The sequence below is a fragment of the Microcaecilia unicolor genome, chromosome 3 (assembly GCF_901765095.1).
Source record: "Microcaecilia unicolor chromosome 3, aMicUni1.1, whole genome shotgun sequence".
Classification (NCBI taxonomy): domain Eukaryota; kingdom Metazoa; phylum Chordata; class Amphibia; order Gymnophiona; family Siphonopidae; genus Microcaecilia; species Microcaecilia unicolor.
The window spans coordinates 91297591-91321432 of record NC_044033.1 but is presented as its reverse complement, the minus strand read 5'-3'; the positions used below and the strand labels follow the sequence as shown (position 1 = coordinate 91321432).

The 23842-nt window shown below is 46.4% G+C and overlaps 1 protein-coding gene across 1 annotated transcript in view; it reads right to left on the bottom strand.

Moving 5' to 3' along the window:
* XPO1 (exportin 1) overlaps positions 1-23842 on the bottom strand; it is a 543231-nt gene that overhangs the window by 42059 nt on the left and 477330 nt on the right. Inside the window, 2 exon segments of the mRNA XM_030196174.1 lie at positions 10552-10686; positions 19419-19587. Of these exon segments, the coding sequence (XP_030052034.1) occupies positions 10552-10686; positions 19419-19587 (304 nt within the window).

Here is a 23842-nt window from a genome sequence, read left to right as displayed (position 1 = left end):
GACCCACCAGGATCACCCGGCCCAGATGCTTTGCCACCCGGCCTAGCAATCTGCCCATCATGGGCCAGGGCGGGAATAAGTAGAGAAGCTCCTGTGCTGGCCACTGCTGAAGAAGAGCATCGACCCCCAGAGATCGAGGGTCCCGTCCTCTGCTGAAGAACCGCAGCACTTGGCAATTGGCCGAGGACGCCATCAGATCCAGGCTAGGCTGGCCCCAGCGCTTCGTGATGTCTCAGAACACCCGCGCCGATAGCTGCCACTTTCCGGGATCCAAAGTATGGCAACTGAGAAAGTCCACCTTGACATTCATGACTCCCGCAATGTGGGCCGCTGACAGCTGTTCCAGATTCGCTTCCGCCCACAGGCATAGCTTCATGGCCTCCTTGGCTAGAGGGACGCTCCTGGTACCTCCCTGGTGATTGACATAGGCCACAGCCGTGGCATTGGCCTCAGCCCCAGGACCGGGAGAAACTCTAGAAGCGCCAACCGAATGGCTCGGAGTTCCAGGAGGTTGATAGACCACTTCGCCTCTGCCGGAGACCAGAGCCCCTGCGCTGTCCTTCCCAGGCAGTGGGCTCCCCAGCCCGTCAAGCAGGCGTCCGTCGTGACGACAACCCACTCTGGGGTCGTGAGAGGCATTCCTGCAGACAGCTTGTCTGGCCTCAGCCACCAACTCAGCGCCTTGTGCACCGCTGGATCCAAGGGAAGGCGTACAGCGTAATCCTCCGAAACTGGAGTCCACCGCCGCAGAAGAGAGTGCTGTAGTGGTCTCATATGGGCCCTGGCCCAGGGCACTACCTCCATCGTGGCTGTCATGGAGCTCAACAGCTGCACATAATCCCAAGCCCGGTGTAGAGGATGCTAGGAACTGGTCCACCTGGGTCCGAAGCTAGACGCTCCGGTTGTCTGGCAGGAACACTCTGCCCACTTGGGTGTCAAATCCAACTCCCAGATACTCCAGGGACTGAGTTGGGCGCAGCTGACTTTTCTCCCAGTTGACAATCCATCCCAGGGAGCTCAGAAGAGCAATAACCCTGTCAGTAGCTCTCCCACACTCTGCATAAGAGGGGGCTTGGATCAGCCAGTCGTCCAGATAGGGATGGGCCTGCACTCCTTCCTTGCGGAGGTAAGCCGTGATGACCACCATTACTTTGGAGAAGGTCCGCGGAGCAGTAGCCAACCCGAATGGGAGGGCTCTGAACTGGAAATGGCGGCCCAGGACTGCAAAGCGCAGGAAGCGCTGATGAGGCGGCCAGATGGGAATATGTAAGTAAGCTTCCTTGATGTACAAGGATGCCAGGAATTCTCCTTTTTTCACCGCAACTATTACGGAGCAGAGAGTCTCCATCCGGAAGTGCCGTATTTTCAAGGCCCGATTGACTCCCTTGAGGTCGAGAATAGGCCAAACAGAACCTCCCTTCTTTGGCATCACAAAGTAAATGGAGTAATGTCCCTTGCCAAGTTGATGTACTGGCACTGGGACCACCGCGCCCAGGTGGATCAGGTTGTCCAAAGTCTGCTGCACTGCCGCTGCTTTGACTGGAGACTTGCAGGGAGAGTTCACAAAGCCGTCTCTCAAGGGCCGGCAGAACTCCAATTTGTAGCCGTCTCTGATGACTTCCAGAAGCCAAGCGTCAGAAGTTACCCTGGTCCACTCTCCCTGAAACGAGGATAGCCGTCCTCCTATCTGCTCTGGGCCATGGACCAGGGCCCCGTAATTGGGTACGAGACTCTGGGGGAGGGCCGGAGGACGAACCTCCGGGACGGCGATCTCTGCGAAAGGAATGCTGCTTGGGGAGAAGTTCTGCTTAAAGGAAGAGGAAGAAGAGGAGGTCGACTTTCCTGGGCGATACCGACGGGCTTCCTGAAATCGGCCCTTGGAGGAACCAGGGCGAGCACTGCCGGCCCGTGCCCTGACCTCCGGCAACCTCTTGCCCTTAGATGTGCCGAGCTCCGTCACAATCTTGTCCAGTTCGTCCCCAAAGAGCAGCTTGCCTTTAAAAGGCAACTTGGCTAGGCGAGATTTTGAGGCATGGTCAGCCGATCAGTGCTTAAGCCAGAGCCACCGCCGGGCAGAGACTGTCTGAGCCATAGCTTTAGCCGAGGCTCTCAAGACATCATACAGCAAGTCTGCCAAGTAGGCCAAGCCTGATTCCAGTGCCGGCCAGCCCGCCCTCAAGGAAGAATCCGAGGGGGAAGCCTGCTGTAAAACAGTCAGGCACGCCCTGGCCACATAGGAGCCGCAAACCGAGGCTTGCAAACTCAGGGCGGCTGCCACAAAGGCCAACTTTAAGGCCGCCTCCAATCTCCTGTCCTGAGCGTCCTTCAGGGCAGTTCCACCTTCCACCGGCAGAGCCGTTTTCTTAGTCACCGCAGTGATTAAAGAATCCACTGTAGGCCAGAGAAAGGCCTCCCGTTCACCCTCAGGTAGAGGGTACAGACGGGACATGGCCCTGGCTACTTTAAGGCTCGCTTCAGGGGCATCCCATTGAGCCGAAATTAATGTCTGCATGGCTTCATGGACGTGGAAGGTTCTAGGCGGGCGCTTAGTTCCCAACATAATGGCAGAGCCAGCTGAGGCTGAGAGAGGGCCTTCCTCCAGAGAGGAAATTTTCAAAATGCTCATGGCCTGCACTAACAGGTTGGGCAAATCCTCTGAGCAAAAAAGCCGCGCTGCAGAGGGGTCATCCGCTCCATCCGAGGGGGGATCAGTCTCCTCCAAAGAATCCCCTAAGGACCTTTGGGAGAACTCAGATACGCTGCCCTCATCCACATCAGAGGAAACAGAATCCCCTAAGGCTTGAAGATCCACCCGAGGGCGCTTGATCATGGAGGCCTCATCACCCTTATCAGACAGAAGAGCGGGGGCAGCGTTTTGCATAAGAAAAGCCTGATGCAGCAGCAAAATGAACTCAGGGGAGAAACCCTCCAGTCTGTGCACTTCTGCAGCCTGGGCCACGGCCCTAGAGGCACTCTCAACCTGCGCTCCCAAGAGCGGGGGAGAGGCGCGCTGCGCATCCAAAATGGCATCTGCCGCAACACTCCGCGAAGGAGCCACCTGGGAAGAATGGCGCTTTAATTTCGCCGACTTTTTACTGTTGCCCGAGTCAAAGGCGACCATACTATTAACGTCTCCTACCTCAAGGGCGGCCCAAGAAGAAGCCGTCCGAGCAGCATGGCCGGCCAAAACCGGGAGGGCGGCCAGCGGGGGATGGGCAACTAAGGCGGGAAAGGCCACCGCACCGGAGAAAAACTCGGGGAAGTCTCCCGACTCCAAAAAGGCGCCAAAAAAAGGCGTCTCTGCCCTTGAGCCCCCCGCTTCCCCGCGCACGCGGTCCGGGGAGCGTCTTTTCGCGCCCTTGCCATCCGCCGCCATAGCCACTTGGAGACCGTTTGGGGAACCCCCTGCTCACTAGTAAAAGGTAAAATTACCTGCTTCTCGCTCCGAGCTGCAACGATTTGGAGTCCCAGTGAGCAGCTGCAACCAAAGACGTTTTTCTCTCAAAGACATCTATTTTTCTGTTTTTTTTTTAAACGGAGCCAGCGGGAGGGGGGAGAAAAGGAGGGACCTGGAACCACCAGGTTTCACTTGCTCAAGAAGAGCCCTCAACCCCAGGTACTCAACAAAACCTAAACAATTAGGCTTGGAGACCTAGCCAGAGCTGCTGCTGTGTGACCACACACCTGCTGAGATAGAGAACATACTGAGGAGTTTCCGGCAGCACATGACCACATATAGGGAGGCAAAAGATTGCTCTCTATCTCCACCTGCTGGTAGATGGACACAACCCATCAGTCTATGGATTGATCTGCTTGATGAAATGGAAATGTAGAATAAAGTTGTTGATAACCTAATATGTGATTGATTAGCATTGAAGCTTGAAAAGTTTTTCTGCCAAAAAAAAAAATCCAATATTCTAGCTTCTCTTCCTGGACGAGAAGCAGCATTGGGATCTTGTACTGCAAGTGATTTTAAAGCAGATTCCACAAAACCCAGTGTATTTTTGTAGCTCTTCTGCCAATTCTGACACATGCTGCCTCCAACAGTTGGCATCGAGCTGGTGTGCAGGATCTCTCCCTTGACTGTCTCTCTAATGTATTGATGGGCTGGACTGAGGCAGGCGCAAGCATCCTATATGCAATAAAAATGAAACGAATAAATGTATAATATAATATTTCTCTAGTTAATAATAGAATATGTATTAACAGAGGGAATTACTCAGAGCATGTGGTCACAAAGAATTACAAAATGAAATGTTCTTATATTCCAATTGTAATTCCAATTCTAATTCGATTCTCTAGTCTTATACATACTTATTCTATTCCAATTAAAGGTAAATTGTTAAGAATAATAATCATGTAAGAATAGAGGGGAATTTTATATACTAAATTCGAATTAATTACATTAACCTGCCCTGTACGTTTTGGAACATGTGCTCAAAGCATGGCACTAAGTTTAAAAAGCGAACATGTGCTATCAGTGTAACTTTAAAAGGTAACATGTGCTCAGAGTATTTGGAGCTTGCACATGCTTGTATAAACTATGAACAAAGTAGCCCTGAAAGCTCCTCTCCTTGAGCACAGCCTGCATTTCCTCCTGTAGAGTGCCATCTGTACTGGCTTAGAAAGTGATGCAGCCTAAGTTATAGCCTGTGCAGGCTTAGGAGATCTCAAAGACCTCCAAGGCTCTCAATGAGAAATAGTTGGAGGGGAGGAGCGTGGTCACGGCAGCATGGATGCTTCCTGTACATCAAGGATGTCGATGCAGGGGAGGTGTGGGCAGAGTACCTGAAGGGAGAACTATGTAATTCTTCTTAGCAGTGCTTTTTTTGTAGAAAAAAAGGTGCCGGTACTCATTGTGGGCGGGGTCCCCCACATATGGCTCCACCCTGTTATAGCCACACCCCTTATACCAGCCATGGCACATATAAACAGACATTGAAAATATTATAGTAGTATAGGAGAAAAAAATAATGTGATTTTTATTATAAATAATTTCTGTAAGCTGTTACAGGTCCAGTATCCCCAGTGGGATACTAGACCTGTAACAGCAGATGTAAATTCTCAAATTGCAGACACTAAAATGAAATAAAATGATTTTTTCTACCTTTGTTGTCTGGTGACTTTTTCTGATCATGCTAGCCCAGTATCCGATTCTGCTGCTATCTGTCCTCTTAACTCCGTTTCCAGGGCTTCCTTTCCATTTATTTCTTTACTTTCCACTTTTCTTCTTCATTTCTTGCCCTACATCCATAAGTAAAAGCTGGGTCCTACTCCGCAGACTTGACTGTCCAGTGGATCCAGCTTCTGCCTATTTTCTTCATTCATGTGCAGTTTTTCTCCTCTCTTCCTTTTCCCTGATCTCATCTCCTTCCTCACTCTTCCCTCCCCTCCATCCATGTCCAGCAACCCTCCTCTCCCCCTGCCCCCCTCCAGCCAGCCATGCCCAGTGATTCTCCTCTCTCCCCTGCTCATGTCCAGCATGTCTCCTCTCCCCCTGCCCTCCCCCCTCCATGTCCAGTGATTCTCTCTCCCCTCCATGCCCTGCATGTTGCCTCCCTCCCCTGCCCTCCCCTCATCCATGCCCAGCACTTCTCCACTCTCCCCTGCCCATGTCCAGCATGTCTCCTCTCCCCCTGCCCTCTCCTCCATGCCCAGCATGTCGCCTCCCTCCCCTGCCCTCCCCTCATCCATGCCCAGCACTTCTCATCTCTCCTCTGCCCTCCCCTCCTTGTCCAGCGATTCTCTATCCCCTCCTCTCCATGCCCAGCATGTCGCTTCCCTCCCCTCATCCATGCCCAGCACTTCTCCTCCATCCCCTGCCCTCCCCTCAGCCATGCCCAGCACTTCTCATCGCTCCTCTGCCCTTCCCTCCTTGTCCAGCGATTCTCTCTCCCCTCCTCTCCATGCCCAGCATGTAGCCTCCCTGCCCTCATCCATGCCCAGCACTTCTCCTCAATCCCCTGCCCTCCCCTCAGCCATACTCATTGCTCCTCTGCCCTCCCCTCCTTGTCCAGCGATTCTCTCTCCCCTCCTCTCCATGCCCAGCATGTAGCCTCCCTGCCCTCATCCATGCCCAGCACTTCTCCTCCATCCCCTGCCCTCCCCAGCACTTTTCATTGCTCCTCTGCCCTCCCCTCCTTGTCCAGCGATTCTCTCTCCCCTCCTCTCCATGCCCAGCATGTCGCCTCCCTCCCCTCATCCATGCCCAGCACTTCTCATCGCTCCTCTGCCCCTCCCCTCCTTGTCCAGCGATTCTGTCTCCCCTCCTCTCCATGCCCAGCATGTCGCCTCCCTCCCCTCATCCATGCCTAGCACTTCTCCTCCATCCCCTGCCCTCCCCTCAGCCATGCCCAGCATTTCTCCTCTCTCCCCTGCAAGTCCGGCGATTCTCTCTCCCCTCCCCTGCCCTCCCCTCACCTACCCTCCATGTCCAGCACGTCGCCTCTCTCCACTGCCCTGCCCTGCCCTCTGCAAGTCGCGTGAACCGGTCCGGAAGTGAAGGCAGGCACGCAGCAGACAGCTTCCTCTCTTCTCGCGTTGCTTCCCTCTCAGCGCGTCCCGCCCACGAAGGCGGGGCACGCTAAAGGGAAGCGACGCAAGAGGAGAGGAACCTGTCTGCTTCGTGCGTGCGTGCGTGCCTGCCTTGCTGCCTGCCTTGCTGCCTTCACTTCCGGACCGGTTCGCGCGACTTGGGGAGGGCAGTGGAGACAGGCGACGTGCTGATGGAGGACAGGTGAGGGAAGGAAAAGGGAGGGGACGGAGAATCGCGACGGGTAATGTTTTTAACAGAGCGCGGGGCAGGAACGGACGGGAGCGGGGCCTCACGAAAAAGGTGCCGGCACAAAAAAAGCACTGCTTCTTAGGCTTTTTATGCTGCAGGTCCTTCAATGCACACAGCATCGACGAGGAAGATATGCAGTCCTTACATGTTTGCGTACCGAGTTCAATGTCAGACCATCTCGATTTTGCGTCAGAGTACCTGATGTCAATGCCGATGCAGGTTCTGCAATAAGTGCCAAATCCCCTCCCACGCTTGGTGCAGATGCCGAACTAAAAGGTTTTTTCAAGCTGAACTCTTCGGGCTTTAAGGGTCCTCGCTTGCATGCACAGGCTACACTGTATGTCCTGGTGCTCTGGACCCAAGCACTGACATACCAGTTATGGGGTCTGTGCCTGAAATAGTCCTATTGCATTGAGAATACTTCTAGAAGCCACTCAGCACCCTCGTTGACATGGAGAGAAAAACAGTTGATGCATGGTCAAAAGGCTCTATGGCCCAGGTAGCTTGAGTATTTGCATATCCGAAGATGGTTGATGCATCCTGGCCAAAAGAAGGGCTCAGAGGCCCCAAAGGCTTAAAACTGAAAAATAATTGAAAACAAAATGAAGAAATTGAACAACAACACAGAAAAACAACAATATGAAGAAAAAATATCCCAAAAAAGGAAAAGTTTGACGCACTGAGGTCAGATTTAAAAAAGCAATCTCTCTGCTCCGTGGAAAACAATAGACTGCTGGTCCCACACTTAAGCATCGGGCAGGAAGGCACCTGTGCATGTGCAGTGGAGGCATTGCCTCAAAGATTTAAAGTGACAGTGCACTTGGAAGTGTCCGAACCAGGCTCTGTGGATGACATCACCCACATGTGAGATTATGCTGCTTGCATATCCTTGGCGAATACAAATTTGCCTGGAAGAGACATTCTGAAAACATACAGAAGATTTACTATTGGCAGTCTGAATTTAGGCATAAAACTATTAAAAAATATTAACATTTGTATAAGAGAGATGTTTCAGAATCCAGATACTACCAACAGAACCAGAACAGCAATTAGCCTTCAGAAAACCCTATTTCCCTCCCTACAGCTATAGGTTACCAAAGTCATCGTATTGGTTCCCATCATGCCACAGATTCTGCATCATGGAAGCAAAGATTTTCCCTCCCCAAGTGACCTCCATTTCATCTTCCTTTGGCCCAGATCCACAACAGATTAGGACTACTGTCCTTTCTACAATTCCCAGCACCAGTAGCGTAGCAAGGGCGTGGCAGTGGGGGCGGTCCGCCCCGGGTGTCAGCGGGTGGGGGGAGGGGGGGTGTGCTCTGCTCCCGCTGCTCCCAGCCCCCCACCCTACCTTAAAAAAAAAAATTTTGTGAAGCGTCGTTGCAGGCAGCGCCTCGCGTCTGCCCTGCCTGTAAAAGAAGTAAATCTCTTCTTCTCGTCGTCGCCTTTCTCCAATTGCACAGAATCTCTCCCGCCTCCAAGGATTTGATCCCTTGTTTCATATTGTTGATGGTCTGTGATATTGTCCGTTTGAGTGGTATATGGTGTATTAGGGTCTGCCCAGTGTAATATTTATGGTACAGTAAAGTTCTGAGTGTGTTTTTGCACAAAGTTGTGCATAGTGTTTTGCAGTTGAGCGACTGTGGTTAGTATATGCCTTGAGCAACCACTTTATTCGACATATGATATATAATCTAAATTTAATAAAAGGTATTCATTGAGGCCTTATGAGCAGCTATATTTCCTGAACTCTCCAGGTGCTACCCAGGTAGTAAGTGTTAGTTTTAATGTTGATCCTTGTTTTGGTTATCCGTTATTGCTTCCTGTACTTTTATCACCAAGCTTTTTCAAACATTCACTGTTTTACTGTAACAATAAACCTATTAGTTTATTGACTCTACTGTCCTGGACTAAGAATCCTGGTAGTTTGTGTTTTGGGCTGTGGGTACTTTCTGGGAACTGTGGGACCCCTGGGATTGCGGCCCCAGTGTCCTTAGAAACCACTGGGAATTGTTGCAAGTGGGAGACTCGCCCAGAGGCAAGCGTAACTCAGCAGGTGGGAGGAAGGGTATGCCTGAGTAGAGCACATGCACAGGTGGCAGTGGGCCTGAGCAGTGCTGGGATAGACCCTTTAGGTGGCCGCAGGGTTACCCCCCCCCCCCCCCCGGGTGGGTACTAGGCATTCCGTGACAGTGCTAAGAAAATGTCTTTTCCCCTTCATGTTAATGACCAGCTTGGATGGGTGCCAGATCCCCACTAGAAGACCTCGTGAATGTAATATGCCTGTTTATATGCCCCAAATTCTGTTTTTGCAGTTTCCACACTTAAATCTGAGAAGACCTGCACCAAAAAGCATATCTACAATTTTGGTGCCTAGCTTTCCAGAATACGTATTCCATCTCTAGGAAGTGCAGTAATTTCACAACTAAAGCTATGGGCAAAAGAAGATGGTTGGAGTTCTCTATGTGCACTTTCTATTTCAAAGGGCAGTTGTGAGACTCGGGGAAGCAATGCATCAGGAAGCACTTAATATATGCTGAAGCGTCATCCATCTCCATTTTTTCTGGTTGACCAAAGATCCGCAAATTTGAGCGCTGACTCCGATTTTCTTGGTCTTCTATTTTGTTTGATAGCCACTCCATCCGCTTTTTAAGTGATTCTCCTAGAAATGCCTTTATCACACTGCACCTCAATATCATGTAGCCGACTAAATTGTCCAGCTGTGAATTAAGCCCTTCCAATTTCTCAGCAATTTTGAGAAATACCATTTCAGATATTTCTGTTTTCACTGCCCAGAGTTTAAGCAGAAGTTGCTTTAAAGTAAGGTTCACCACCGTCATCCACAGCAGAGGCACCGAAGCAAGCCAATTTTGGTGAACTTCTGGCTGCACCATGTTTTGCTCCAGTGGCCAGCAATGTAGCCTTGCTTGTACATAGATCGGGGGGGGGGGGGGGGGGGGGGGGAAGAGGGAGACAGAAGATGGAATGTCTTTACACGTCACTCCTTATGGCAGCTAACCATAAGTTCAGCCTACTCTTACCACTTTTAGGCTGCATAGAATCACATTCTGCTGAAGACAAATACTTGTGAGCTTAGACTGCACAGGGTACTTATAGGAGCTCTGGAAGCCAGCAATCTGCTGCAAGGAGTGCATAAACCCACAGGTCTGGACTGGTTTGAAGGGATGCTAAGGTATGGTAATTATAGGGTAGTCAAATTTTCCCCTCTCCTTTTATGTAATATCCTCTAACATTGAAAAAGATAAAAGTGATATAGCCTATATAGTTCGGGGAGCTAGTTGGTCTGGGCATGTCACAAATGTGACACAGTAAAACTTGGAAAGAGGACACTGCTGTGGTTTGAGAACCAACACGCATGTCAGAGGAAGAGTCACAGAAAGGAAAAAAAATACTCCAAAATTTCTGCACAGGAAAACAGCATACATGAGGGGTAAAAGCCCCTTGTAACTAATGATACTTCAAAGGACTGGGCGGATGCTTCATAGCAGCTAAGGGAAAATTTATACCTAATGCAGTAATTTGTACATTTTTATACCATTCACTGCTTCAGATATTGTTTGGAAAAGTGGTAGGAACGCTTTTATAAATGACTGCAAAAATGAAACACACTAGGCCTCCTTTTTTGGATGAGTTAAATATCACTTAGCAAGGAAAGAGACCTTTTGAAAGTACATTCCCTAGATGACTATTAGGAGAAACTGATTTTGTCTCTTTAAAGAGCAACACACTTCTATTCCCATCCTTACCAGCAGTGTGTGAGGTATCTGTTACAACAGAAAAGATATGCTGAAGAATTTCACAGAAATAGGTCTGATAGAAACTCTGTGCAGCAGCTTCTTCTTGTGCCACATTTTGTAGTAAAGTATAAAGTATTTGAAGTCCTAAAAGACAAAAGAAAACACAAGGTTACTCATATTTTCATATTACTGGTACTAATTACAAAATTACAGAGCATATACATTAAGCATGGATTAATGAGATAAAACCAACATGGATTTAGTCAAGGGAGATCTTGCCTCACCAAACTACATTTCTTTGAAGGGGTGAATAAAGCAAGATTACTCACCCGTAGCAGGTATTCTCTAAGGACAGCAGGCCAAGTATTCTCACATGTGGTGATGCCATTCAGTGGAGCCCAGTGTGGATTCTGGCTAGCAAATTCAAGAATTTTCTAGCAGAGTCCCACCGCGCATATGCTGGTGCTTTCCTGCCCAACGCGTGAGCTAAGGTCCCTCAGTCATTGTAAAAAGCTAAGAATGCACTTCCAAGGGAAGGTTTTGGGGGGGGGGGGGGGGGTACGTGAATACTTGGCTTGCTGTTCTCAAACACCTGCTACAGGTGAATAATCTTGCTTTTTTCGAAGACAAGCAGATCGTCATTCTCATATGTGAGAATCCTTAGCTAGCAGGCTCACCGAAAGAACAATGCTAGGACAATAGGGTCTTGAAACATCAAGGCCTGTACTTAATCAACCTGAAACAATTTGTGTACTAGTTGTGAAGGTGCAGCCTGGAACAGAACAAAACTGGGCCTAGGGAAGTGGAGTTGGATTCTAGACACCAAACAAATTCTGCAGAACTGACAGACTGGCTGTCATGTTCGGTATCCTGCTCAGGGAAGTAATGAGATGCGAATGTGTTGACTGATGACCACGTTGCAGCTTTGCAAATCTCCTCTATGGAAGCTGACCCTAAGTGGGCTACTGACATAGCCATGGCTCTGACATTAACCTTGACATGACCCTTCAATTGTCCAGATAGGGAAACACACTCCCAGGCTGCGTATAAACACCTCTACTAGCACTAGATATTCGGTGAATACCCAGGGAGCTGATGTGAGGCCAAATGGCAGTACAAGGTGTTTTCTAATGTGAAATCTGAGATACTTCCTGTGACTGGGAAGTATCAAAATGTGGGCGTAGGTGTCCCTTAAGTCCAGAGAGCATAGCCAATCATTTTCCTGAAAAAGGTGCCCAGGGAATCATCCTGAACTTTTCTTTGACTAGGAATTTGCTCAGGGCTCTTAGGTCTAGAATGGGATGAAATTCCCCCCATTTTTGGGGTGACTAGGAAGTACTTGAAATAGAATCCCTTCCCTTCTTCCTCTGGTGGCATGGGCTCAACCGCATTGGCCTGGAGAAGGGCAGAGATTTCCTCTACAAGTACCTGTTTGTGCTGAGAGCTGAGTGATGATGCTCTGGTGAGCAAATTGATGTTTTCTTCCGCCAATGGAGGGCATAACGGAGATGGAATATTTGAAGAACCCACTGGTCTGAGGCTACAAGGCGCTACCTGTGATGGTAAAAATTCAGCCCCCCCCCCCCACACACACACTGGAAGGCTGTCCGGGACGGTTACTTGGAGTACGGCTATGCTCTTCCCTGGCTTTGACTTGGGCATTGGCTGGGACTTCTGAAGATTGGGATGACGAGGCCAGGGATGTTGGCCCTGGGACTGCTGGGCAGAGCAGGAAGGTGGCAGGAACTTATGCCTTTGAGAGTAGAAGGGTCACCGCCTAGGTCTACTGGAAAATGTCCCAGAGTTGAAGGGTGCTGAGACAGAGTTTGGAAGGTACCTGTTTGTGTGTGTGTTTTGTTTCTAATGTGGTCAGCAACCTCTTCTACTTTATTTCCAAATAAGTTGTCCCCTTGGCACGGAATAGTCACTAACCTCTTCTGAACTGCCAGCTCCAGGTCAGACAATAAGAACAAAAGGAAGTGGGAATATAAACCAGGCTTATCCAAAGAACTGGAACCAGACAAAACCATATAAAATTCAAACAATATTTATTAATATTTACTTAAAAGAGAACTCATTAATATTTCTTTAAAATGACTCCAATGTTGTGTTTCGGCCCGTTGGCCTACATCAGGAGTCTAAGAATAAAAATAATAAAAACAATGGTGGAGAGTATGGATGCCACATTAAAAGAAATCATAAGCCCCTCTGGCCAGATATTTTTGACACTCCAGCTCTTCCTCCGTTTCTAACTTAAATGGTATGGTAAAAGCCATTTTCCTCACAAAACCAGTGAAAGGGAGACCCTTGGAGGTATCAGAGGGAATGCCTTATGACTCCTCCTCTGAGAAGTAATGTGGGGCTTCCTCAGAGTCTCATAAGCGGTCCCAGTCAGACTCTTCCCTGTACTCAGAGCGGGCTGAGTGTGTCTGCCTCAGCTCAGTGTAACCATGTCCAAGCCCTGAAGAGTGACGAGGTGCAGCCCTACCCTCTGACTCCAGAGAAGCTTCCTCCTGCGATGTTGAGAGTGGCATTGTAAGTGTTGATGTCAACACCTGTCGAGGTGCTGGCGCCAAAGATATCTGCACAAACATAGGAGCCTCAGGGAGAAGCTGGGGCTGATCCACAGTTAGCACAAGCGCCCTCTATGCCTGATTGGACTGTGGCATCTGTGCCAACTCTTACAAGGCAGGCATTGACAAAGGCGATGGAGCTGGTAGAGAGGCAGCCAGAGAAGGCGTCTGTGTCAAACCAGTAGCAGGGACCTGGCTACTCGAAGACTTGTGCACCGACACATTAGGTATCAGTGATGCTGACGCCATAGTGCTCTTGGCATCATGTGTTGAAGAGAACCAATGCTTATGTTTCTTGGGCTTCCCGTAATGCTTGGCATCATGGCCCTTGGGTGCCAACAAGGATGACGTCAAACCCATATGTGCCCTCGATGTTGGGTCCAATGCTGACCAGTCATGGGGCCTACTATCAGCACCCAATGCCGAGACAGGTTGAGACCTTTTCGATGCTGGTGCACTCCCAATGGATATTGAAGCCTTGGTAGCCATCAAGGTCGATGCTTCTGGTGTCGATGTCGATGCAACAGTCTTTGAGGAGCCAAAAAGCTTCTCTTGTTGGGCCTGCCACGCCCTCTGTGCCCTCAGATGCATTTTTAAACAGAGAGAACAAGAATTAGGCTTATGGTTAGGTCCAATGCAAATCAATAAAAAGATTTTGGGAAAAGTAAGTGTGAGTCCATCACAGAAATAATCTGATTGCACTGGGCAGACCTCTTGAAGCCACTGGGTGGGGGGTTCTCCTGAGACACTGAAGAAAAGAATTGTGGTCAAATTAAACTTCTCAATTTTGAACAGAAAAAGAGGCAGTGTCCAAACTGAGGTCAGGGCTCTGGCCGAAAACAGGCCTAGAAGGTCACAAAAAGTAAAGGAAACAAAAGTGCCAAAAAAAAACCCCCTACTAAAATAAAAGGAAATACATGGTGGAAGGAATTATAAAGAAAAAAGCCTAAAAATAAAGTGGAGTAAGGCAAAAAACTGCATGGGAAGACACTGAAAAACAAAAGAAGTACATGCCAGAAGAAGAACACACGGTGATGCATTCTCCCAGCTCCATGAAGGAATGAAGACTGAGGGACCTGAGCTTGAATGCTGGGCGGAAATGCACCAGCGCATGCCCGGTGGGACACTGCAGAAAATTCTTGAACTTGCTAGTCAGAGTCTGCACCGAGCTCTGTCAGATGATGTCACCCAGATATGAAAATATGATGGCCTGCTTGTCCTCAGAGAATCATGTGGATAAAAATGAGCGGGTCGATATTATGGATCTGGATTTTCAAAAGGCATCTTACAAAGTACCTCATGAAAGACTCCTGAGGAAATTAGAAAGTCATGGGATAGGAGGTAATGTCCTATTGTGGATTAAAAACTGGTTAAAAGATAGAAAACAGAGGTTAGGGTTAAATGGTAAGTACTCTCAATGGAGAAGAGTAGCTAGTGGGATTCCCCAGGGGTCTGTGCTAGGACCACTGCTTTTTAATGTATTTATAAATGATCTAGAGATGGGAACTACTAGTGAGGTAATTAAAATTGCTGATAAGTTATTCAAAGTTGTTAAATTGTAAGAGGATTGTGAAAAACTGCAAGAGGACCTTACGAGATTGGGAGACTGGGCATCCAAATGGCAGAAGACATTTAATTTGAGAACATGCAAGTGATATATGTGGGAAAGAGGAACCCAAACTATAGCTATGTGATGCAAGGTTCCACCATTAGGAGTCACCACCCAGGAAAAGGATCTAGGTGTCATAGTTGATAAGTTGAAACCCTCTGCTCAGTGTGCAGCGGCATCTAAAAAAGCAAATATAACGTTAGGAATTATTAGGAAAGGAATGGAAAACAAAAATGAGAAAAAATTATGTATTATGTATTGATCCATGGTGCAACCACACCTCAAATACTGTGTGTAATTCTGGTCATTGCATCTCAAAAGATAGTGGAAATAGAAAAGGTACCGAGAAGGGTGACAAAAAAGGTAAAGGGGATGGGGCGACTTCCCTATGAGGAATGGTTAAAGTGGCTAGGACTCTTCAGCTTGGAGAAGCGACAAGCTGAAGGAAAATATGATAGAGGTCTATAAAATACTGAGTGGAATAGAATGGGTAGCTGTGAATCGCTTGTTTACTCTTTAAAAAAAAATACTAGGACTGGGGGGTGGGGCAACGCTATGAAGCTATTAAGTAGTCAGTTTAAAACAAACGGAGAAAATATTTCTCCACTCAACTTGGAATTAAACTGTGGAATTCAGTGCCAGAGAATGTGGTAAAAAGCAGTTAGCTTAGCAGGGTTTAAAAACAGTTTGGATAGCTTCCTAAAAGAAAAGTCTATAAACTATTATTAAGATGGACTTGGGAAAAATCTACTGATTATTTCTAGGGCAAGCAGCATAAAATCTGTTTTACTGTTCTGGAATTTTGCCAGGTACTTGTGACCTGGATTGGCCACTGTTGGAAAACAGGATACTAGGCTTGATGGACCTTTGGTCTGTCCGAGTATGGCAACGCTTATGTTATGTTCTCATGTTATGTTTCTGAAAACAGCAATTCACTAATCAGACACATGGGGCCTATCAAGACTGCACTGACATGGAACATTTTTTCAGAGCTTTCCAACAGTAAGACCCCTCTGAGTATGTCACTGCACACTTCAGTCCTAAATCCAAAAAAAGAAGGGGTGAATGATGAATTCCTATGTTTAGAACACATCTGTTAATGTAAGCAAGTTCACATTTTCTGAAGACATGCAATTCACCTATTCAGAGATGAACATGCTAGAATTAGGTGTTTTCTTTACTAAAGAAAGAAAAACAAATGCCTCACCAATAGGGTGGTGTGAACTGTTTTTGGTTAGTTAGATGATAAAGAGAGCTGAAAAGGAGAGACTATTCTCCGAGAAAACTGTGGAGATCAGACTGTCTAAACCTGTTGTTATATCAGCAGTGTTATGTCTACGTATCAGGGCTGTGGAGTTGGTACACCAAACCTTCGACTCAGACTCCTGTTTTTCTACTGTCTGACTCAGACTCCTACTGACATTAAGCTTTAAATTTTTTGTCCTGATCTTTAATAAGGAGAAATTAGGTCTTACCTGCTAATTTACTTTCCTTTATTCCCTCTAGACCAGCATAAAAAGGTTATGTACTCTTACCAGCAGATGGAGACTGAAAACCACCAAGATTCAGATAAGCCTGTAAGTGAGCTGTGTAGTCCTCTGAAAGTCAGTCTATGAATAGCAAAGTACAATTACCAAAGAGAAAAGAACACAGTACTATCCCCAAACCCAATTTAACTGCAATACCAACAGCCAACAAGGCTCAAAACACTGTCTACTGCTGCTGCCCAGAGCTGCAAGGACCACCAGCACCAAAGGGTCATCCAACAAAACTGACCCCATGAAGTAAATACCTCAAAATGTTGCCTCTCGTTTGTTTGATTCTTTTGTATTCTTCCTTTTTTTTTTGTTGTTGTTTGGAAGGGCCAATCCAGTGTACTCGAATCTGTTAAGAAAAACAGTCATCCACCAACTCCTTGTCTACTGACCTATGCGGAGCACCGCCGACGAGCGCACTCCATACAACTAACACAGATGATCTGGGTGGGCTCTGTGCCGGTCCAAAGGAACTAAAGGAAAGTAAATTAGCAGTTAAGACCTAATTTTTCCTTCCATAGAATCCCTCTATAGACTGGCACATATGAGAAGTAACAAAGCAGTGATCATCAAGGGAGGGACCCCCCCAAAGCCCTGCCTCCAACACATGTGGCTCCATATGCCGCATCTGGATGGGCCTGCACATCCAACCTGTATTGACTCACAAAGGAATGCAACGAAGACCACACCACTGTCTTGCCAATGTCCAGTGCAGACATCAAGGAATACTCTGCTCACAAAGCTGCCAGAGCCCGAATGGAATGGGACCATTAAAAAAACAGAACCAGTCTGCCCTTGAGCAAGTAAGCTAATGCAACTGCCTCCTTGAGCCACCGAGTAATAGTAGCTTTGGAAGTGGCGTCCCCCTTCCAACGACCACCAATGAGCACATACGATCCAAGTGGCAAAAATCCTGAGAAACGCACAGGTACCAACAAAGAATCCACAGAACATCCACACAATGTAACTGCCATTGCTCTGCCGAACCAGCCCAATCTCCCAGCACAGGCAGAGACATCAACTGACTGACATGAAAATTTATGACCACTTTGGGGAAAAAAGGAAGGAACCAATTGAAGCTCAACTTTGTCTTTAAAGAACAACAGGAAAGGATCCTGACAAGAAAGGACCTGCAGCTCTGAAATCCGGCAAGCCTAAGTCAAGGCAACCAAAAACATTGCTTTTAATGTCAAATACTTCAGCGTACGGTTGGATAACAGCTCAAAAACTGCCACCTCCAACACATACAAAACCAGATTAAGGTCCCAAGAAGGGACAAAGTTGGTCGCACTGGAGGATGAAGATGCATGCCTCTAAATAAACATGCCATGTCCTGATGTAATGCCAAGGATTTATCCTGGACCAAGCCCCTGAAACAAGACAAGGCCGTGACCTGTACCTTAAGCGAAGACAAGGCCAGACCTTTGTCCAGACTTGCCTGCAAAAAATCCACAACCCAAGGCAATGATGCGTGAAGCGGTGCAATCTGCCGGCTGGCACACCAATCCTCAAAGACATGCCAAACCAGCACGTAAGTGAGAGAGGCAGACCGCTTCCTAGACCACAGAATCACCAATGAATCACCTCTCTTTCTCAAACGTACCCTCTCAAGAGCCAAGCCATTAGAGAGCCCGATCGGGGCGAAGCACCGGGCCCTGACTCTGCAAGCCTTCTATCAGAAGCAACCAAAGCGGATCCTCTTCCAGAAGATGCACCAGATTGCCGTGCCATGGTCTGTGCAACCAATCTGTAGCCACCAGAACCATGAGACCCCTGTGACGTTCTATTCACTGAAGGACCCTGCTGACTAGCGGCCACAGTAGAAACAGAGGAGCCTCAATGGCCAAGTCTGAATTAATACTCAAAAGATGGCTAATTTGAAAAAAATCTTAGGATACTGTAATACTATAATCTAACACAATTCAGAGGTATCAAATCAGGATAAACTCATATCACTTGCTTAAATACAGTACTTTTCTAACCCCAAAAGATTTTGTTATTCATCAAATCACATCGCATTTCATTCCGTCTCTTTTTCTTTAAAGTGACCTCAGCAATGTTTGTTGCCAACGATTGTTTTTATGGCAACGTTGCTAACATCATAGCGTCTTCATAGGTCAACTATAATAACTACTACACTTTCTCAGAATTTTAGTAAAGTCTTTAGATAGTTAACTTATCTTTTTAAATCCATTTTTCATTCGGACCCAAGGGTGAAAATGTCCGACATATGTTTCACCCGAGACCAAGCTGCCTCAAGGACAATCCCCCTGAAGGTTTTTAGCACCAGCTCAGCTAAATGTGCGCATTTTGTGCTGTCATCAATAAAAATGTTGAACCATAATGATTTAATGTCCAAAGTTACCAAACACAGCTGGTTAATATCAGCAATGGTGGTAGCTTTCAAAATCCGTAAGAAATGAGTAGTATCTTTTATGAATGTAGGAGACAACAAAACAAAGGGTTTTAAAAAATAAACAACAAAAACCGAGAGTGGTTCCACTAGGGACTCTCGCAAGGACAAAATCGGGCGGCCAGGTGGATTATCTAGATGTTTATGGACTTTAGGTAGAATATAAAGTACAGGAGTTCTGGGGTGTTGAGTATTCAAGAACTGCCATTCCTTTCTAGTTAGGAAACCTTGCTCAAATGCTTCCAGAGATTCTACATTCTTTATATGTGACAGCCTTTGGGAAAAGGTAACTAAAATAGCAGATCCAAAATGTTGAGAATGGCCATTTTTTCATGTCATGGGTCCATAAGCACAGTCTGAAGAAGTTACATGATTGAACTTCTGCTAACCTTTTATTTTCTCACATAAAAGGATGGTGTTTGGATTGTTGTATTACAAATTGTTTGCTCTAACAGAAATAATTAAAATCTCGTTCGTTTCTGGTGAATTTAGTCATCTTTTTCCAGAGATGGACACATACACATATATACAATAACAGAAGGGAAGGAATTTCAATCTTTTGGTCACTGAGCAGCAGTGGCAGTTTGAAAATATACATTCCAAAAGGACTTGTTACCTGTGACCCAGCCAAAGACTGTCACTGTGATGGGGAGGGGCCATGAAAACAGGGAAGGAGGAATAAAACTGCCGGATTAAAAAAAAAAAAGTATGCAAAACAAAAGTATAGAAATATCCCAAATTCATACCTGTGTCTGCAACATTTCTCATTGTATGTTTGAAAGCCCAGATAATTGAATCCAAAACAAGCTTGAACTGTGCTGGGGGAATGGCCAGAAATGCTGGAAAACAGTGCGAATTTACAGCCTGAAGTAGCAAGAAAAAGTTTGTTCTGTGTTCAGGATACTCTTCAAAGTCCTAATGAAAGAATATAAAAGATTCACCCAATGTGAAAGTTAAACTATACAAAATGACCAACTGTCAAGTTAGACATAACTTTAACCTCTACGTCTTTTTATAACTGTACATGCTATATTTAAGATAAGAATGATATATTTAACAAGACAGTATTAAATTATAACAGGAAAGCATATCACAAACTACAAATTCACAATGCAGAATATTCTGTGCAAGTCCTGCTAGAACAGTCTAGACCTATGGGTTATGTCTCCCAGAGACTTAAACAGATTTTAATGACATCACCAGTATAAGTAACAGGTAGTGCAACCATTTTAGTATGTTAATGCCAAAGACCCAGAACCCAGGAATCTACAGAATCCCTGACCCTTCCAGGGCAGGTCCTGGACTAGTCTAGCAAGACTCAAAGGAAATGAACACAGCAAGAACAATTTTTTTTAAACTCATCCTTCTAGACCAGTTCAGACCTACAGAATGTTATCAGAGCTTTCATCACACAAGGTAGGAGGAAGACAACAGCTTCCTGGACAGCGCTATCAAAGGTACTTATCTTGCTTAGCGCAAACATCAAGCTCAACATTTAACAAAAGAATGGAGGACGGACCATGTTGTGGCCCTGTCAATGTGTTTCAATGCAATGGCTCCTGCTTCAGCCCTGGATGCAGCCTACAACCTGATAGGATGAATGTAGGTTGAACTAACCCAGCATACAAAGACTTCAAGAATTTGTAGCCTTTGGGAGGACCATAAAAAAGGACAAAATAAGATCTGACATCTGAAAAAGCTTAGTGACGTCCAAGTAGAGAAGTACTCTGCAAATGTCCAACTTTATATTTAATCTGTTTATTGGTCAAACAAAGTAAATGTTACAATGTAATAAAAGTTATCAAAACTTAATAAGATCATATATAAACAGAAGTATTCAAACTTATATGAGGTCATTGCCTTTGGTTTCAGTATTTGTTAATCAATAAAACAAAACCCCTTGCCCTTCAGAATACCACATACTTCTCTCTATAAGCATAACAGAAGCGGTTGATTACGTAATAACAATAAACCCACAGTTGAGAAATCAACACTGTGTGATATGTCTTCTTTAATACCGCCCTCTAGAAACCACATTCCCCTTACCCTTTCCCTACTACCCTGTCGACTAAGTTGAAATAAATCAATATAAGCTGATTATATGGATGGCCGCCAGGCCTGTACTCTTATGGCCTCTGACCATCCACAGGGCTGTATGTGGCATATTCCTGAGCAACGTTTATACCCCCAAACCCCAATGCACCACTCCTGGTGTACTGTTCTAACTAATACTGTCATAGGAGCTGCTGTCCAAATTGTCTGCAAATGTCCAGCTTATGCAGTGTCTGTGATGGTCCTGACAATGAGGACCTCCAAAAGACATGGAGAGAAACTACCTGGTTTAGATGAAAAGAAGAAACCATCTTTGGCAGAAGAGAGGTAATAGTATGCAGTGAAACCACATCAGACAAGGACAAGGTCTCTTCAAGAGAGCTCCTGCAGCCCCTAAATCCTTTTAGCCCATCGGACGGCCACAAGGAAAAACCTTTAAGAGATCTTTCATGAAGGCCTACTGAAGGGGTTCAAAGGGGGACCCAGCAAAGGCAAGCAATACCAAAGTGAGGATCAAATTAATTGCCTGAAAAATTTGTACCAACAAAGAGGTGCCACCAACTTTGCCTCTGATGCAGACGAATACTAAGACCTGGACCCTGAGTGAATTAAGCACCAAGCTGAGACTCAAATTGCACTGTAAGAGACAAAATAAGTTGAATGTCTATCACCACGGCAGGGACAATAGCAGGGGAAGGGAGGCAAACAGAGCAGCTGCCCTAGGCCTCATAGCTACAGGGGGTCCCCATGATATGGCATCGCTTCCCCTTCGCCCACCCTGCTCAGACATCTCTTTAACTTATATGGTATATTGTGTGATTTAGTGTTTTCCTCTTAGAAAATAATGAAATGTAATTAAAACTCTGTAACAGCACTCCTCCCTTGTTATCCTAATTAGAATAACTGACTATAAATGAAGAGTTGTGCTGGGGTGGGCGGGACTGAAGACTAAACTAGGTCCTGCTGTGCCTTCTAGAGGCTGTTAATGTTGCCCTTAACTTTTGCAAATATTCTCCCCGAGTTTGGAAGGAGATCAGACACAAAAAAAAGCTGACTGCTGAGAATTTCCTAGAGGCCTTGGACTATCCACATGTAGATCAAAAGACAACAGTGTCAAAACAAGTTGACATCTGGAATATACATGTAGCCAAGAACTTAGAGAAAACAGCACCACTAAAAAAGGTCTTATGCCCCACTCACAAATGCTCAACTTGGTTTTATCCAGAACTTTGGATCCTTAAATGCAAAGGACGAAAACTGGAAAGGAGATGGCGCAAATCTCACCTGGATGAAGACAGGCTAAACTGCAGGAAGCACATGGCGAAGTACCACCAAGCCTTAACAGCAACCAAAAAATAGTATTTCTCTCAATGCATTGCACAGGCTGCCAATTCAACCAAGCAGCTGTTTAGTATAGTAAACAGCCTACTGCAACCCCCACAACAGAACCAGCCTGCCCAGCCTAAACTGAACTGCAATGATTGCACTGCATACTGTGCCAACAGAATTAAAAGTATCTACCAGGATTTACAGGCAATCCCACCCAGTCCCCATCTAGTCAACCATGGGTGCACAAACTCGCCCCTCCTAACAGAGACAGATGGAACACTTTTAACCTAATGACAGAGGAGAGCCTTGACAAAATCCTAAGAGACCTTTGACCATCTACCTGCTCCCTCGATCCCTGCCCATCAAAGATAGTGCAGCAGGCAAATATGGGCCTTATAGAATGCGCCACAAAAATTGTGAACACCTCTCGTTTTAATGGGCAACTTCTAACAGCATTAAAAAGGGCAGTGGATCGCCCTCTGTCGAAGAAAATCAACCTTGACCAGGACAAACTTGAAATTTACAGGCCAGTATCCAACATCCCGTTTCTAGGGAAACTCTTAGAACAAATAGTCTGTGTTCAACTTAATGAATGGCTAGAAACGAGAAACTGGCTAGATCCATGTCAATCTGGATTCAGACCCGGTTATGGAACAGTCCTCGTAACCCTGTTAGCTGATCTTCACAGAAACCAAGACAAGGGATTTGCCTCGATGTTAGTACTGCTAGATTTCTCTGCAGCTTTTGACACTGGGGATCACGATATCTTGCTAGCACGACTGACAGAAACAGGTATCAATGGAACAGTACTTGCCTGGTTCAGATCCTATCAGACAGACAACAATCCATGCTTGGCAGCAACTCATCATCACCATGGACACGGACCTGCAGGGTACCACAAGGATCGATACTGTCCCTATTCTGTTCAAAATCTACTTCAAGCCAATAGCCGAGCTGATTCGGTCAATGGACACTCAGTTCTATATCTATGCGGATGCTGTGCAGCTACTCATACCTATTGAACCTGACTTACCTACAGCCTTGAAATAAACTGTCTAACATCAATTCAAGAATGGGATAAACAAACAAACTTTGCCTGAACCCAAGTAAAACCGAGCTTCTCTGGGTCCCCTAACACAAGTGGATACATATCCGACATCAAAATCCGTTTTGGGAAGTATGAACTCCCCCTCAAATCACATCAGGAACCTGGAATATAGTAGATTCAACACTTAATCTCTGATTCCACAAATCCAAGCAACCATCAAGAGCTGCTTCTACTATATGCGACAGCTACGCTGCCTATCTCCTTACATCGAGAAGGCAAATCTTATCCCAGTTGTGCATGCCCATGGTACATCAAGACTGGATTACTGCAATGCACTATACAAAGGTCTGACTACAAAGGGCCTGCACCAGCTCCAGCTGATTCAGAATGCAGCAGCAAGACTCATAGAAGGTTGCAAGCGACATGACCACATCACACCATTTTTGCAAAAACTTCATTGGCTACCAGTACAATACAGGGTTATATTTAAAACTTTATGTCTGATCTTCAAGGCCTTGAAAGGAAATGGCCCTGAGTATCTGAAAAATAGGATGATCCTCCACACACCTCCAAGGACACCAAGGTCCTCTCAAGGACTTTCACTAACTACACCCTCTCCAAAATACATTACACAATGTGATACCCGCAAGCAAGCCTTCTCCGGAGTAGCCCCCACACTCTGGAATGCATTGCCTGAAAGGCTCCGCTTAACCCAAGACTATCTCTACTTTTGGAAGCAGG